The sequence below is a fragment of the Carlito syrichta genome, unplaced genomic scaffold (genome assembly GCF_000164805.1).
Source record: "Carlito syrichta isolate Samal-C Ts95f unplaced genomic scaffold, Tarsius_syrichta-2.0.1 Scaffold258652, whole genome shotgun sequence".
NCBI classification, from domain to species: Eukaryota; Metazoa; Chordata; class Mammalia; order Primates; family Tarsiidae; genus Carlito; species Carlito syrichta.
This window is the reverse complement of record NW_007202748.1, coordinates 197,843-214,767: the sequence shown is the minus strand read 5'-3', so window position 1 is coordinate 214,767 and position 16,925 is coordinate 197,843. Positions and strand designations below refer to the sequence as shown.

General features: G+C 40.6%; 1 protein-coding gene across 1 annotated transcript in view; it reads right to left on the bottom strand.

Annotated features, from left to right (window-relative positions):
* BBOF1 (basal body orientation factor 1) overlaps positions 1-16,925 on the bottom strand; it is a 43,273-nt gene that overhangs the window by 13,663 nt on the left and 12,685 nt on the right. The window contains exons 4-8 of the mRNA XM_021709593.1: positions 12,583-12,726; positions 7,246-7,326; positions 4,502-4,572; positions 2,704-2,848; positions 876-1,369 (exon numbers count right to left, since the gene is read on the bottom strand). Coding sequence (XP_021565268.1) covers positions 876-1,369; positions 2,704-2,848; positions 4,502-4,572; positions 7,246-7,326; positions 12,583-12,726 — 935 coding nt within the window. The remainder of the gene's footprint in view (positions 1-875; positions 1,370-2,703; positions 2,849-4,501; positions 4,573-7,245; positions 7,327-12,582; positions 12,727-16,925) is intronic.

Below are 16,925 nucleotides of genomic sequence, written 5' to 3'. Positions count from 1 at the left end.
TTTTTTATTGTAGAGATGAGGTCTCCCCAAGGTACCCAGGCGGGTCTCGAACATGTGGGCTCAGGCAATCACTCACCTCAGCCTCCCAAGGTGCAGGATTACAGGCTGAGCCACTGAGCCCAGTTGGTCCTGATTTCATAAAGCTATATATACTAGAGATAATTGATATCTTCATGTTAAAATAAAGCTATTTTCATAAAAGTCATTTAACAGAGTTCTGGCTACAATTAAATCAATAAACTTTAACATACCTGGCCAAAAAAAAAATATATATATATATATATGTTTAGTTAAATGTTATTACCTATGCATTTCATTTTAGGATAGTAAAGGGAACAGTACAAATATTTCTGAAAGCATACTTATCAAAAATGTTTAACCTGGATCTAATCAAGCCTTTGTAACTAATTTCCAAGGTACAGGGAACAAGACTAAGGAACAAGGTAAGAGACATTACAATGACATCCTATGGAACAAATAATCTAGCTTCTTTAATGGGCCTCTGTTATGAGAAAAAAGGGGCGTACCTACTAAGAATATATCCTAAGCCTCATCCAGCACAGTGGTTACAAGGATGAGCCAGTCAGTTCTTGTCTTCAAGCCATCTTCTGAGAAATCTATTCAATACTTGGATATTATCAAACTAAACTTTTTAGAGTTCTTATTTTTTTTTTTAATCAAAATTTTTTATTATGGTTTTGTGGGGTACAGTTAAGGGTTAGGTGTACAATTACATTTCATTCAGGCACCCTGTTGATAAGAGGTGTTTCCCCTTCCCCAGACAGATATTTGCTACTGTTAATCCCATCCCCCTCCCCCCGCCTGGAGTTCTTATTTCTCTAAAAGGCACAAAGATGATAAAGTATTATTGGTACCATTTCTCAGCCTCCTTCAGATCCTGATTCACACTATTGGTGCTGTGCTCTCTGCCATGAAATGTTCTGATTTTTGGATATGCTGTTCTTCCTGCACATGCTTCTCTCATTTTTAAATTGAAAGCAGCTTGTGCTATCTGTTTATAATGCTTCCTGCTAAATAGAATCTGTTGCTTCACTTGGTGAAGAGCATCTAAAAAGAATCTTTCCACTTCTGTTCTCTCATCCAGTATGTTCTTGGCCAGCTTCTTTGCTCGATTCATTTCCCTATCTTTCATCTGAAGAAGTTGCTGCAGCTTGTCGATTTCTACCTGACCCGCTTGGTTCTCTACCATTGCCTGTTGCTGCAGTTTTAAAACTTCAGTCTCAAATTCTTTGGTCATATAATTTAGAGCAGTCTCCAAGCTTATGATCTTCTTCTGAAGAGCCTGGATTTGTGACCTCTGTTGGGTAAGCTGCATAATCTTTTCCTTAACCAACAGTTCATTGATCTCCTAAAAACAGATGAGAAAGGTGAGAGATTTTTTAAAAATTATTCCAGAACTTAAGAAGTTCCTCACTTATTCCCATTAATTCATAAAATTTGAGTTTGATACCAGACTGGGGTGATATTTTAGTATTCTGTGTATAGAACAAACAAATGTCTTAGGGTCCTTGTCTAGACTTGCAAAGGCAACCCACTAATTTTCCTAATTAAGAAACTTTCCTCCCTCTAAACTTTTGAAAGGTTGAATATTTCATATTATCAACATCAATAAAACTATACAGCAAAACATTAACAACCACATACTAGAAACTGTGTCAGTCTTCTAGTTGCCTATCCCAAAATCCACTTCCCCTTTCTTCCTTAGTAATAAAATGCCAATTTTATTCCGAAAAGCAGTAAGCCCCACTGAAAATTCCCAGCCTCCATTAAAGCTCAGCATAGCCGTGTTCTAGTCAATAGGTAGAAATGTATGTACACTTGCAGGAAGACCTCCAAAGGGAGAGAGAGGCATACTTTTTTCCTTCTTGTCTTCTTTACCGCTGTTTAGGGTAATGCTTAGAGTTCCAGCAGCCATGCTGGGCCATGAAGTGATTTTAAGGAGGTAAGCCACATGTTGCAGATCAGTTAAGGAAGCTGAGTGTCTGCTGACTCTGTGGTCCTACCATTCCTTCTCTGGATTGCTTGCCTCTAGACCTCCTTTAGGTGAAAGAATAAACTGTTGTGTGGTGATGTCATTGATGTCAAGTCTGTTACTCACAGCTAAAACTATTCCTAAGTGATTCAGGGACCAATTCTAAGCAATGCAAAATGAATATTCCAAAGTAGTAGAGGATAAGAGTCATATTTATGTTTCTGATATATTGTGTTTCATTTTGTTTGAGTTGGAATCTCACTCTGACACCCAGACTGGAGTGCAGTGGCACGCTCACGGCCACCACAGCCTCGACCTGCTGGGCTCAGGTGATCATTCTGCCTCAGCCTTCCAGGTAGCTGGAACTATAGGCACACACCACCACACCTGGCTAATTTTTTGATTTATTGTAGAGATGAGCTCTCGCCTAGTTGCCCAGGCTGGTCTCAGACCCCTGTGCTTAGGCAATCCTCTTGCCTCAGCCTCCCAAAGTGAGCCACTGTGCTCAGCCAATATATTCTTTATAAAGTCAAGTCTAATGCTTCTTGTAAACCATTCAGTAGCCAATCTTTTCAGTTAAGAAATATACAAACACAGACAGAAGAAAGATGGTCCAGTGTCTTAATATATCATTATTATTCTCAATTCTTGGTATTCACCAACTCACTCCTTTAAAAAAGACAGAAAACAAAATCTAAATGAGTTGGAACCTTTTGATGTAAAAGGAGAGTATGATTTTCTTGCAACTTCTGGGAGTTTTTTTGTAGAGCATCAGCTTCCTTCAGGTGGTATGCGAGGGCTTTCTGGAGATAAACATTCTCTTTAAAAACATTTCTTCCAGCATTGTTCAATTGCCTGAAATAGATGTAAGTTCTCAAAACACAGACCCAAGTTTTAGATATCACTAAACGAGAACAATGAGTACTTCCTCACCCCTAACATTAATAATAATAACCATCACTTATCTAGCTGATGGTGGGTACTCAATAGTTAGGTGGGGATCTTATGACTAAGTTCTCACCCAACAGGAAAGTAAAAAGGGATATGTTACTTCTAGTCCAAGGCAGTTAAGAGCAAGTATGAGTTTCCCATGCTCTCTCCAGTCCACATGACTGAACATGAACTCCAAGATGGCAGAGGTGCAAGATGGAAGTAGTCCAGGTTCTTGAATCACAATTGGAGGAGAGCTGCCAGCCCCACATTTGATTATCTTGAGCAAGAAATAAAGTCACTGAGACCCGGGAGTTTGTTAGCTAACATAACAGTTTAGTGTTACTTCCATAATGTGCCTCATAACAACCCTGCTAGATGGCTATTATTATTATTAGCCCCACTTTTATTTTATTTATTTACTTGTTTGTTTATTTACTTATTTTAAGTTGGAGTCTCGCCCTGTCCCCCAGGCTGAAGTTGCAGTGGCACGCTCACGGTCACCCCAGCATTGACCTTGCTGGGCTCCAGCGATCCTTCCACCTCAGCCTTCCAAGTAGCTGAAACTACAGGGGCGTGCTACCATGCCTGGCTAATTTTTGATTGATTGTAGAGATGAGATCTCACCAAGTTGTCATTGTAGAGACGAGATCTCACCGAGTTGCCTGGGCTGGTCTCGAACCTACGGGCTCAGGCAATCCACTCACCTAGGCCTCCCAAAGTGCTGGGATTACAGGCTGAGGCACCAAGCCCGGCCTATTAGCCCCACTTTTAGATGAAGAAATTTGATTTCAAGAAAGTTAAGAGCCGGGCTCGGTGGATGAGGTGAGTGGGTCGCTTGAGCCCGTGGGTTCGAGACCTGCCTGGGCAACTTGGCGAGACCTCATCTCTACAATAAACCAAAAATTAGCCGGGCGTGGTAGCGTGTGCCTGTAGTTCCAGCTACTTGGAAGGCTGAGGTGGAGCCCAGCAGGTCGAGACTGCGGTGGCTGGGAGCGGCCACTGTACTCCAGTCTGGGCGACTGAGTGAGACTCCGACTCAAAAAAAAAAAAAAAAAAAAAGAAAAGTTAAGAAATCTTCATAAGGCCAGGTTCAGTGGCTCAGTACTTTAGGAGGCCGAGGAAAGTGGATTGCCTGAGCCCGTGGGTTCGAGACCCGCCGAGGCAACTTGGCGAGACCTCATCTCTACAATAAATAAAAAATTAGCCAGGCATGGTAGTATGTGCCTGTAGTTCTGACTACTTGGAAGGCTGAGGTGGAAGGATTGCCTGAGCCCAGAGGGTCGACGTTGGGGTGGCCGTGAGCATGCCACTGCACTCCAGCCTGGGTGATGGAGTGAGACTGCAACTCAAAAAAAAAAAAAGAAATCTTTATACAGTCAGTGAGTATAAATGTTGGGAACCAAAGCCTAAATAAGTTCAAAGCTCAGGTTCTTTCCCGCATACCATGCTGCTACAGAAAAGGTGGAGGAAAAAGGGGTGGGGAGACATAAAGAAAGAAATAGTGAGGGAGAACAGATCAGAAAATTGGAAGAAAGCAAGTCAAGAGAAAAGGGAAAAGAGGCAGCGGTCTCTTACACAACAGCTTCATGGTGGGCTCTCTCTGCCAGTGTTATGATCTTCTTTTCAGTTTCTTGTTCTAGACGGTGCTAAAAAAAAAAAAAAAAAAGCTGCTTAGGCTGGGCACAGTGGCTCATGCCTATAATCTCAGCACTTTAGGAGGCCGAGGTGAGAGGATTACTTGAGCCCACAGGTTCAAGACCAGCCTGGGCAACTTGGTGAGCTCTCGTCTCTACAATAAATAAAAAAAAATTAGCCAGGCAAGGTAGCGTGTGCTTGTAGTTCCAGCTACTTGGAAGGCTGAGGAGGAAGGGTCACCTGAGCCCAGCAGATCGAGACTGCAGTGGCTGTAAGTGTGCCACTGCACTCCAGCCTGGGTGACAGTGAGACCCCGACTCAAAAACAAAATGTTTAAATACAGTTATATTTCTAACAAAAATTATACACATCAAGTATTTATTTCAGAATGTCAGATAAAATACTCCTGTCCACATGACCAGACATGAAAAACCCCAAGCACAGGTGGAGGAACCAGCAAGAAGGACTATCTGAACACAGGAGCTTTAGTAAGTCTCCCAACTTCCCCATTAAAGAACCATCATGACATATAAATAGAGGGAAATCCACTTCCATATTGAAAAGCACAGCTGGGAAATTACTGCTAAATGCCATGAGATGACAGCCATTCATTTATTCAGTCAACAAGTTCCTATTGAGCACTAATAGTGTACCACATTGCTTTAGATACTAAAGATTCTGTGGTGAACAAAACACAAAACTGACAAGGCTCCTTGTTTACACTCTAGAGCCAGACACAAACAAACAGCAATGATTACAATGTATGCAGCAATTACTATGTGCCAGGCACGGTTTTAAGAGCCTCGCATGTATTATTTATTTCTCACAACATTCCTACAAAATAGATATTATTATTATCCCCAAAGAGCAGAGCTGAGGAAACGGAGAAAAAGAGAGGCTAGTGACTCGCCCAAAGTCACATAGCTAGTAAATGGCAGAGCTAAGATTCATGTACAGGAATCTGTTATCCTATGGCCCCCTAAAAAGTAAACAGACAAGAGCATTAATAGACTGTGATGAAAGCTATAATAAAATTAATGGGGTAATGAAAAGGGGAGGCCATTTTAGACTGGAGTTTAGGGAATCTCTCTCTACAGAAATGCCATTTGAGCTCTACCGAATGAGAATGAGCCAGAGCTGGAGGAACAGTATTCCAGGAAGACGCAACAGCAAGTACAAAAACCTGGCTGTAGGATAGAGCTCTGTGACTCAAGGAACAGAAAGGAATAAACAGAAAAACCAAAGCAAACCAAAGCAAACCAAATACTGATGACCTGGAGAAATGACCAGGTGGAACATGATGAGGTCTTGGATGAACAGGCCTACTGGGATGCCCACTGCACGAAGCAGCAGATCCTAGGCTCAAATCAGCATAGGAGAAACACACACAAAGTTCATGCTAACACGGTGAAGCAGTGTTTGTTGTGGATGGCCAGACCAACACTCTTTCCCATACTCCTCCTTCCTTCCCAGCTTCCACAAGTGGCTGGAAAAACAAAACACTCACTTTCCCAGCATCCTTTATGGCATGGTTCTGGCCAATGTAAGAAGAAATCTGCTAGGAGCTTCTGGGAAGGTCTTGATAGCTTCCAGATTTAAAAAAAAAGACAGCCAGAGCTGGAGCCTCCCTTCTCCTTGCCTTGAATACAGAGAGCTTGGAGCTGCAGTAACCATCTAGCAGCTGCCTGCTCTCAGACATATAAATTCTATTTACATAAGCACTGTTCCTCAGGTGACCAAGTACTTCTAACCTTTCTTTTCTTTTTTTTTTTTTTTGAGTTGGAGTCTCACTCTGTCACCCAGACTGGAGTGCAGTGGCCACTCCCGGCCACGGCAGCCTCAACCTGCTGGGCTCCGGCGACCCTTCCACCTCAGGCTTCCAAGTAGCTGCAACTACAGGCGTGCGCTACCACGCCCGGCTGATTTTTTGATTTATTGTAGAGATGAGGTCTCGCCAAGTTGCCCAGGTGGGTCTCGAACCCGTGGACTCAGGCAATCCACTCACCTCAGCCTCCCAAAGGCGCGGGCTAACCTTTATTTTCTACAGCAAGTAGAAAAGAGATCAAGATGAGAGTAGAGTAGAGGGGAGAGAGTAGCCCATTCCCCAGAGCTTCCATTCCTGACAGTGCCAGGAAGGGCCTGGAGCAGCACCAGGGTGCTGCTCCTAGCCCCCCACCTCCAGGTTGATCCACACCATACACAAATGGGAAATTTAGGGTCACTTTCTAAAGCAATTCCTTTTATCTGAACCTCATATGAGTACTTATTTGCCCCACCCTAAACTCCTTGCATACATACTAATTTTTGAAAAAATCTGTTTATTTTCTAAGAATAAAAAATTAAAGAAACAGTAAAATAATTAATTCAAGAAGAAACTATGGAGCCTCTGAAAGTATTCTGTAGAAGAGAAGTATTCCAGTGTACTTCCCACCAATTTGCAACATTAACTTCAGAAACACAGAAAAACTTGGAAGTTTGTGATGTGCAAAGGAACATTTTTGAGCATCCTTTTATTAACATCCTTAGCTTGGCCTAAGGAAACATCTTCACCCACACGCCAGAGTGATTTCCCAATCCATCTCCCCTGTATAATGGAGTATATGTAGCTTTAGTCCCACCAGGGGAACACCAAGCTGTTGTTCTAGTAAGCAAAACATTTCTTAATTAATCCTAATATTCTATACCTTTTCTTCAAAAAACCTGCCTTCTAGTCTTCTAAGCATCTCCTGATGTTTCCGCTCTGTGTTCCTTAAATTTTCCTTCAGCTGAAACAAAAATAACAAAACAATAAGTGGTCAACAGGAAATGAGGTTGATTGATGCATATTCCCAGAAAATTCTCACCAAAGAAATATTTTCTGTTAAATATTAATTCTTAATCCTGAACACAAGAAAAATTCTGAGTATCATATTTCCCCCAACCTAGATATACAAGATCAGTACAGCAGTTCTCCCTTATCCATGGTTTCTTTCTGCAGTTTCAGTTAACTGCAGTCAACTACAGTCTGAAAATATTTAAGTATAGAGAGAGACAGCGAGAAACACCATATTCACATAATTTTTATTACAGTATATTATTATAATTATCCTATTTTATCATTAGTTGTTGCTATATTTTATATGCCTAATTTATACATTAAAATGTATCATAGGTATGTATTTATAGGAACAAACAATATACGTAGAACGCAGTACTATCCATGGTTTCAGGCATCTGTTGGGGGGTCTTGGTATGTATCCAGTGTGGATAAGGGGAGACTTCTGTGCTGAGTCTTAAAAGGCCTTTCATGAATAACAGTTCTCAGAACAGATTTCTCATAACCATTTTTCCCAAATACCTTCATTTCAGCATGTAGAATCACTGAATCATAAAATTTTAGGATTGGAAGGGATGATATAGACTATACAATTATCCCATCTGATATAGGAATCACTTCTATAAGAAAAATGTCCTGAGACAGAATATACTAATCCAAATCTCATTAATTCACTAGGTTGCCCTTCAATGGTTCCCATTAAAACAATTCTTCCTGGCCAAGCGCAGTGGCTTAAGCCTGTAATTCCAGCACTTTGGGAGGCTGAGGTGAGGAGACTGCCTGCGCCCACGGGTTCAAGAACAGCCTGGGCAACTTGGCAAGACCTCATCTCTACAAAAAAATCAAAAAATTTTCTGGGTGTGGTAGCACGCTCCTGTAGTTTTGACTACTTGTAAGGCTGAGGCGAAAGGATCGCCTGAGCCCAGCAGGTTGACACTGGGGTGGCCATGAGCGTGCCACTGCACTCCAGCCTGGGTGACAAGAGTGAGACTCCAATTCACAAAACAAACAAACAAACAAAAACCAAAAAAATCCCCTCCTCCAAAACCAAAAGACAATTATTCCTAATATCCATCTTAAAAAATGTCTCCCATGACTCTCATGGATGAATCCCATCTCTGTTTTCTAAACTACAGAGGGTAAAAAAGTGTATACACATTTTAAGAGAGGAAAAAACTGTATTAAAATTGTAATACTCAATATATACTGATAACAAAAGATGAATCCAAGTCACATTTGACTTTTGCAATTACAAGAGGTGCTCCAAGTGGTCACCATCAGTGTCCAGACACTTCTGATTATGGCAAGACTTGTTGCTGTGCACGGCCTCCAGGATCTTCCCTTGTGCACACCACACACAGTACCATGCATCTCAGACTTACCACGAATGTGTGTGCAATTGTTAGGATTGTTGGAGGTTCTGTTGCATACTCACACAATCACTGTTGTTGTATTCTCACAGGTTATCGAATTTCAAATAACACTCCAAATAGTCATGCGCTCCTTGAATGACACCTGTGCTTCTGCCATTTTCTTTGACTGTCCTGCCTGCTGCATGGTGATGCTAGCATTCATTTGATTAACGCCATCTTTTGAGTGATGTCATGCTACACATTGTTATTCAATTCAATTTCAAAAGTAATACACAGGTAACATTGCTTAAAATGTTTGGCATTTTTTTGGCACCCCCGGTATATAGAATAAAAAGGACATAAACTTCTTTTAGTTAAAGAAAGTTAAACTAATTTAAAGCAGTGATCCTGTAATCTATATTTACTGGCAAGAATGATTAAGATTGTAGGCATACTCAATCACAAAAAAGGCAGTAGAGAAGTGCTTTCTATCAGACAGACCAGAGTTGAGTGCTGCGTCTCTCATCAGCTATTTGACTCTGGTTAAGGCACTTACCTTTTTTTTTTTTTTTTTTTGAGTTGGAGTCTCACTCTTGTCGCCCAGGCTGGAATGCAGTGGCATGCTCATGGCCACCACAGCCTCAACCTGCTGGGCTTCGGTGATCCTTCCACCTCAGCCTTCCAAATATTAATCTATAGATGCATGCCACCAAGCCCGGCTAGTTTTTTGTGATTTATTGTAGAGATGATGTCTCACCAAATGGCCCAGGCTGGTATTGAACACCCGGGCTCAGGCAATCCTCTCACCTCAGCTTTCCAAAGTGCTGGGATTACTGGCCCACAATTTTTTATAAATAGTTTCTTTGGATACCTCCTTGTATAGGTTAGTTATTATTTTATTTACTTTATCCTTTGCTATACTTAACAAATTTCCTTACTGTAATCTCTGTTATAAATAAGTCTCCATTTTTTTTTTTTTTGAGTTGGGATCTCACTGTATTGCCCAGGATGGAGTCATGGCTCACTGCAGCCTTGACCTCTTGGGCTCAGGAGCTCCTTCTGCCTCAGGCTCCTGAGCAGCTGGGACTACAGACATGTGCCACCACACTCAGCTAATTTTTTTTATTTTTTGTAGAGATGAGGTCTATGTTGCCTAGTCTGGTCTTGAGCTCCTGGGCTCAAGCAACCCTCCCGCCTTGGCCTCCCACAGTGCTGGGATTACAGGCATGGGCCACGGTGCCAGGCCATCTATTTTATCTCTTTTAGATGTTTTTTTCCTGAATTTTAAAAAATAAATTTATTTTAAAATGACCTATTACTTGGTGAGAGCTCATACCTACAATAAGCCAGAAAATTAGCCAGGCATGGTGGCGCATGCCTGCAGTTCCAGCTACTTGGTAGGTTGAAACAGAAGGGATCACTTGAGCCCAGCAGGCTGAGGCTGCAGTAGCTATGAGTGTGCCACTGCACTGCAGCCTGGGTGACAGAGTGAGATTCCAAAAAAAAGACCGCTTACATTGTCAAAGACTTTCAAAATTAATATCAGTATACAAGTTATACAAGTTTATAGATATCTACTATGCTGGTATATCTGCAGATGGATCTTTCATATGCTATTAGACTTCCCCCAATAATATATAAATTAATAAAACTTTCAAAAAATAATTAGGCAGTGCACATCATACCTTTAAAATGTCATGTTCATTAACCCATAAGTTCCTCTTCTGAGAAGTTATCTTAAAAACTAATTAAAGATATAGAAAAAGAATTCATTCCTTAGATGTTTATCACAGTTTATAAGAGTGAAAAATTGGAAAAAGTCCAATTGTACAACAGCAAGCTACCAATTAATAAATTATGGTACATATACCCAATGGAGTTCCATGTATCTATTCAAAAAGATTCTGTAGAAAATATTTAATGATATTAAAGATATTCACACTATATAAAATAAAAAAATCAGGTTAAAAATTTGTAAGTCATGACTTCATATTTGTAAAAATCACATACAGATATTTTAAAATAAGTTTCTACACAGCAGAGGAAAAAAAGAACAACCATATACCAAAATATTAACAATGGTTATCTCTAGGTAGTGCAGTTGTGGGGGATAGGGTATTTTTATTTTCTTCTTTTAACAGCTAAGCTAAATTTGCTGAAATGAGTATTATCACTTTGTCAAAAGAAGAAAGACTAAAACAAACTATTTTTTAAGATGGCAACCTAAAAACATACATTTCTATTAACAAAATAATACAAACTAACGATATATTTTAAAAATATGTATGCCTTGAATATCTTTTTATAATCTAATTAGTCTTTTTTAAATTGACATAATGAATTATATATACATGGCATAATCAATTTTCTTCTCTAATTTTTTTCCCCAACAAGCCAGTATCTTTTGCCTATGAATTTTAAATCTTTCCCAATAGCCCTATTTGAAAGGTCTGAAATCTATTTCTCCACTGGGTGGCAATATAGTTATTTTTTAAAAAATTACATCGTGGCGCATTAGAATATGCACAACTAATTGTTTTTTTTAAAGACGTGGCGTACAATTTAGGATTAGGTATACAAGTTGTTATTGTACTGGTAAAGTTTGGTCCTTCCTTTGGTCCCCACCTCACCTGGTTTGAGATCAGGTACCCTTGTTTATGTTACGTGCCCTCCACCCTCCCCAGCAGTGTCCCGTTACTGCCAATCCCTTTCTTATAGTATTATGGTAAATGTTCAGGGTCTCCTTATGAGTGAGAACATGTGGTACTCAGTTCTTTCACAAATAGTTCTTAATATATTTTGACTCAGAATGTATACACAGGATGACTATTTCGTACCTGAAAAGTTAATTATATTGATTCAACACTTGATATTCCTTCTAGAAAACTTAACATCCCGTCAATTATGTTTTTAATGCAAAGACCCACTCCACATTTAACAAAGAATTATTGAGCATTACTATATATCTTGTATTTCTATGTTTCTATTTTTTTTTTTTGAGTCAGAGTCTCACTCTGACACCCAGGCTGGAGTGCAGTGGCACGCTCACGGCCACCAAAGCCTCAACCTACTGGGCTCAGGTGATCCTTCTGCCTCAGCCTTCCAAGTAGCTGGAACCACAGGCATGTACCACCGTGCCTGGCTAATTTTTGATTTATTAATTGCAGAGATGAGCTCTCACCTAGTTGCCCAGGCTGGTCTCAAATCCCTGGACTCAGGCAATCCTCCCAAAGTGCTGAGATTAAAGAGCCACTGTGCCTTGCTTTTATCTTATATTTCTTTTTAAATTTTATTTATTATTTATTTTATTTTTTAAGAGAGAAAGCAGGATTTATTGAGAGGACAGAGAAGCTCCCACAGTGGGAGGGGTCAATTGCAAAGATGTGGAATCAACCTAAATGTTCATCAACTGAACAGTGGACAATGAAAATGTGGTATATATACACTATGGTATAATATTCAGCTATCAAGAATGAAATAATGTCTTTTGCTCTCAAATAATCTCTAATATGTCACAGTGTTTCCTGCCATCTCACAGGAGTAAATGTTTGCAAAGTCTTTTTGCAGGCTTATGTAGTTAATTCTAATCTCCATCTTTTTTTTTTTTTTTTTTTTGAGTTGGAGTCTCACTCTGTCGCCCAGACTGGAGTGCAATGGCCGCTCCCGGCCACCGCAGCCTCAACCTGCTGGGCTCCGGCAATCCTTCTGCCTCAGCCTTCCAAATAGCTGGAACTACAGGCGCGCACTACCACGCCCAGCTGATTTTTGATTTATTGTAGAGATGAAAGGCGCGGGATTACAGGCTGAGCCACTGAGCCTGGCCTTTTTTTTTTTTTTTAAAGAAAGAAACTTACATCATCTAATTCTTTCTCCACTTGGATTTTTCTCTTCTGAAATTGTTTTATTGTTTTCAGCTCTGTCTGAATCATGCCAATTTCTTTGGCTTTTTGATGGAATTGTCCCTCCAGCTCATTAATTTTCTCAGTATACTTCTGTTTCTATATTAAAGAAGAGGTAAACGAATTAGAAAAAAGAACATAAGCTCCACAGAATCATGTTCCATTTGAAACTCTAAGACATTTTTACAACATCTTTGAAGAAATGTTCCTTGCATAAAGTTTTAATTTCTATAAAGAGGTACCAACTGCCTTGAATAAGAAAAAAATTCTGGAAAATTTTCTACAGATGATCTTATATAAAAAGGAAGAAAGTGCAGATATGTATTTAAAGGGGATGTGAGAAAATGAAACACAACTTTAATCTGTAAGGATAAATAACATCCCAACCTAAGTTAAAATTAGTAAGCTAGGGTAACACTTTGGGTCCCCTCCCACTATGGGAGCTTTCCTGTTCTCTCAATAAATCCTACTTTCTAAAAATAAAAAAATTTAAAACAATTAAAAAATAAAATTAGTAAGCTAAGAGACAAAGAGAGGGTAAATATCCCTAATAAATAAAGAAAGTAGGAGAAAGAAGGAGGAAAAAGTTTAAAGGAGAAAAGGGAGAAGGAGAAAGAAGAGAAGGGGGAAGAGAAAGACAAAGAGGAGGAAGAGAGGGAAGTAAAGGAAGGCAAAGAGAGAAAGGGAGGGAAGAGGAGGAAGAAAGGCCCAATAACAAAATGAACAAATGATAGTAAAATGGCCCTCAAACATGAAAAAATGCTCAACCTAGCTCATTATAAGAGAAACGTAAATTGAAACTACACTGAAATACCAGCTTTCACCTATCACATTGGCAAAATTCAAGCATGATAATATTTTCTGTTGGTAAAGCTGTGAGGAAACAGTCTCATGTATGGTTAGTGGTATTATAAAACGGCACAACACCTGTAGAGGGAAATTTGGCAATATTTAGAAAAATTACATATATATATTTTTAACCTAGCAATACCACTTCTAGGAATCTGCCTCAAAGGTATAATGGCCAAAATGTGAAAAGATGTGCGCACGAGGCTTTTTACTGGAACACTAACTTTAACACCAAGAAACTGGAAATGAACCAACTACCCATCAGACAGGGACTACTATGAGCAGAACGTTTGTGTCCCACTAAAATTCCTATATTGCAACTCTAAGCTGGGCTCGGTGGCTCAGCCTGTAATCCCATACTTTGGGAGGCTGAGGTGAGTGGATTGCCTGAGCCCGCGGGTTCGAGACCCGCCTGGGCAACTTGGCAAGACCTCATCTCCACAATAAATAAAAAGAAAATCAGCCGGGTGTGGCAGCATGCGCCTGTAGTTCCAGCTACTTGGAAGGCTGAGGTGGAAGGATCGCCGGAGCCCAGCAGGTCTAGACTGCGGTGGCTGGGAGTGGCCACTGCACTCCAGTCTGGGGGACAGAGTGAGACTCCAACTCAAAAAAAAAAAAAAAAAAGAGACTCTATAATCCCCAGTGTGACAGTATTTGGAGGTGTGACTTCTGGGAGGTAATGAGTCTTATATGAGGTCATGATGGGATTAAAGAAGAGACCAAAGCTTTCTCTCTCTGCCATGGAAGGATACAGTCAGAAGGCAGCCATCTGTGACCAGGACAAGGGGACAGACCAAGAACCTAACCATGCTGGTACCCTGACCTCAGACATCTTTCTCCAGGACTATGAGAAATAAAAGTTTGTTTAAGCATCTCAGTCTATGGTATTCTGTCATAGCAGCCTGACCTAAGACAGAGACCATTTGAATAAACTCTGCTACATCCACACAATGGACTACCACACAGCTATACAAAGGAATTAGGACCATCTCAACATACAGCTATGGAGTAGTCTCCAAGAAATGCCGTTAACTAAAAAAAGCAAGTATGAGTCTAGGTATATTGTATGCCACCTTTTCTCCACGAATGAGGAGATATAAATACATTTATTTGTTTATATTTATTACTTTTTTTTTTTTTTTTAGTTAGAATCTCACTCTGATGTCCAGGTTGGAGTGCAGTGGAATGCTCATAGTCACAGCAGCCTTGACCTGCTGGGCTCAGGTGATCCTTCTGCCTCAGCCTTCCAAGTAGCTGGAACTACAGATACACACCACCACACCTGGCTATTTTTTAAAAAATTTATTAGAGAGATGAGGTATTGCCAAGTTGCCCAGGCTGATCTCAAACCTGGAGAACCAATCTTCTTGCCTCAGCCTCCCAAAGTGCTGGTATTACAGGTGTGAACCACCGTGTCTGGCTACATATTTTTTTAAAAAAAGGATAAATCATAAATAAAATAGTTTTCTACAGGGAGAGGGAGAGACAGCGTGGAAAAGACATGGAAAGAAGTGAGATTTCTCAGCATACAACTTGTTTTATAGACTTGGCTTTGGAACTATGTAAATATTATACATAATTATAATTATACAATTACACAATTTTACATGCAAAAGTAAAATTTTAAAAAGCAACTTCTAGAAATCAAAAGCAGAATGTGTTGTGTGTGTGTCTGTGTTTTCCTTTTTTTTTTTTTTTTTAAGTTGAGGTCTCAAAAAGTCAGAATGGAGTGCAGTGGCACCATCATAGCTTACCACCTCCAGGACCCAGGCAATCCTTCTGCTTCAGTCTCCCAAAGAAATCCTCTCGCCTCAGCCTCTCAAAGTGCTAGAATTACAGGCATGAGCCACTCTACTCAACCAGAATGTGTTGCTGAGTTGGTGGCATACCCTTACAGAAAGGAATTTCAATTTTTTATTTTTTGAGTCAGAGTCTCACTCTGTCACCCAGGCTGGCATTCCCAGTCACTGCAGCCTTGACCTGCTGGGCTCAGATGATTCTTCTGTCTGAGCCTTCCAAGTGGTTGGAACCACAGATTCATGCCACCATGCCTGGCTAGTTTTTTTTATTTATTATTGAGACGAGGTCTCGACAAGTTGTCCAGGCTGGTCTTGAACCCCTAGGTTCAGGCAATCTTCTCACCTCTGCCTCCCAAAGTGCTGGGATTACTTTTTAAACCTTGCAGTTGATCATAGATCCTTATTGGTATATTTCCCAAGGAAGAAAAGTGTCCTCAAAAATCTTAAACTGGGCTGGGTGTGGTGACTAAAGCCTGCAATCCCAGCACTTTGGGAGGCTGAGGTGAGAGGACTGCCTAAGCCCACAGGTTCGAGACCAGCTTGGGCAACTTGGGGAGACCTTGGCTCTACAATAAATAAAAAATTAGCTGGGCATGGTAGCCTGCATGTGTAGTTCCAGCTACTTGAAAGGCTAAGGCAGAAGGATTGCCTGAGCCCAGCATGTCGAGGCTGTGGTGGCTGTGAGCATGCCACTACACTCCAGTCTGGGCGACAGTGAGACTCTGACTCAAAAAGAAAAAAACAAAATCTTAAACTGTTTCTAGTAATTTACTGTTGGTGGTAGTATTAGTATTCTGAGATTGTTGAGGTACTGAGGTTTATGCAACTAGGTACTTTTATTTTATTTTATTTTGATTAGGAAATATAGTTACTTAGAAAGAAAATTAGAGAGCAAGAGAGAGAGAGAGAAGAGATTCACCTCCCCAAAGTAGGAGAGGGGGCCGAAGTCAGGAAACATGGCAGTGGACATAGCTCCAAGAGCACATGGCCACGCCAGAGTCTAGTAAGGCAATGGCCAACTAGGTAATTTTATTGGTATCACTAAAAAACAGGATTTTTGTTAAGAGAAAAAGAATATACAGATAGGGTTAAGCAAAAACCCTGTATTCCTGCATCTGAACTGAAAGTATTAGTATGGACTCATGATCTATTTAAATCTTTTTTTTTTTTTTTTTTGAGTTGGAGTCTCACTCTGTCTCTTAGACTGGAGTGCAGTGGCCGCTGCTGGCCACCACAGCCTCAACCTGCTGGGCTCCGGCGATCCTTCTGCCTCAGTCTTCCAAGTAGCTGAAACTACAGGCGCGCGCTACCACACCTGGCTAATTTTTTATTTGTTGTAGAGATGAGGTCTCGCCAAGTGCCAGGGTGGGTCTCAAACCGTGGGCTCAGGTAATCCACTCACCTCGGCCTCCCAAAGTGCTGGGATTACAGGCTGAACCACCGAGCCTGGCCTATTTAAATCTTTTTAAAAACATATTTAGAAGCTTGGTCCACTGAAAAACCCTAGAAAACAATAAATACAGGATCAGTAAGTATCTCTACCACCATATGACTTTCTAAGTTTCCACAATAATACCCTTTTTTTGAGTTGGAGTCTCACTCTGTTGGACTGGAGTGCAGTGGCTGTTCCCGGTCACCGCAGCCTCGACC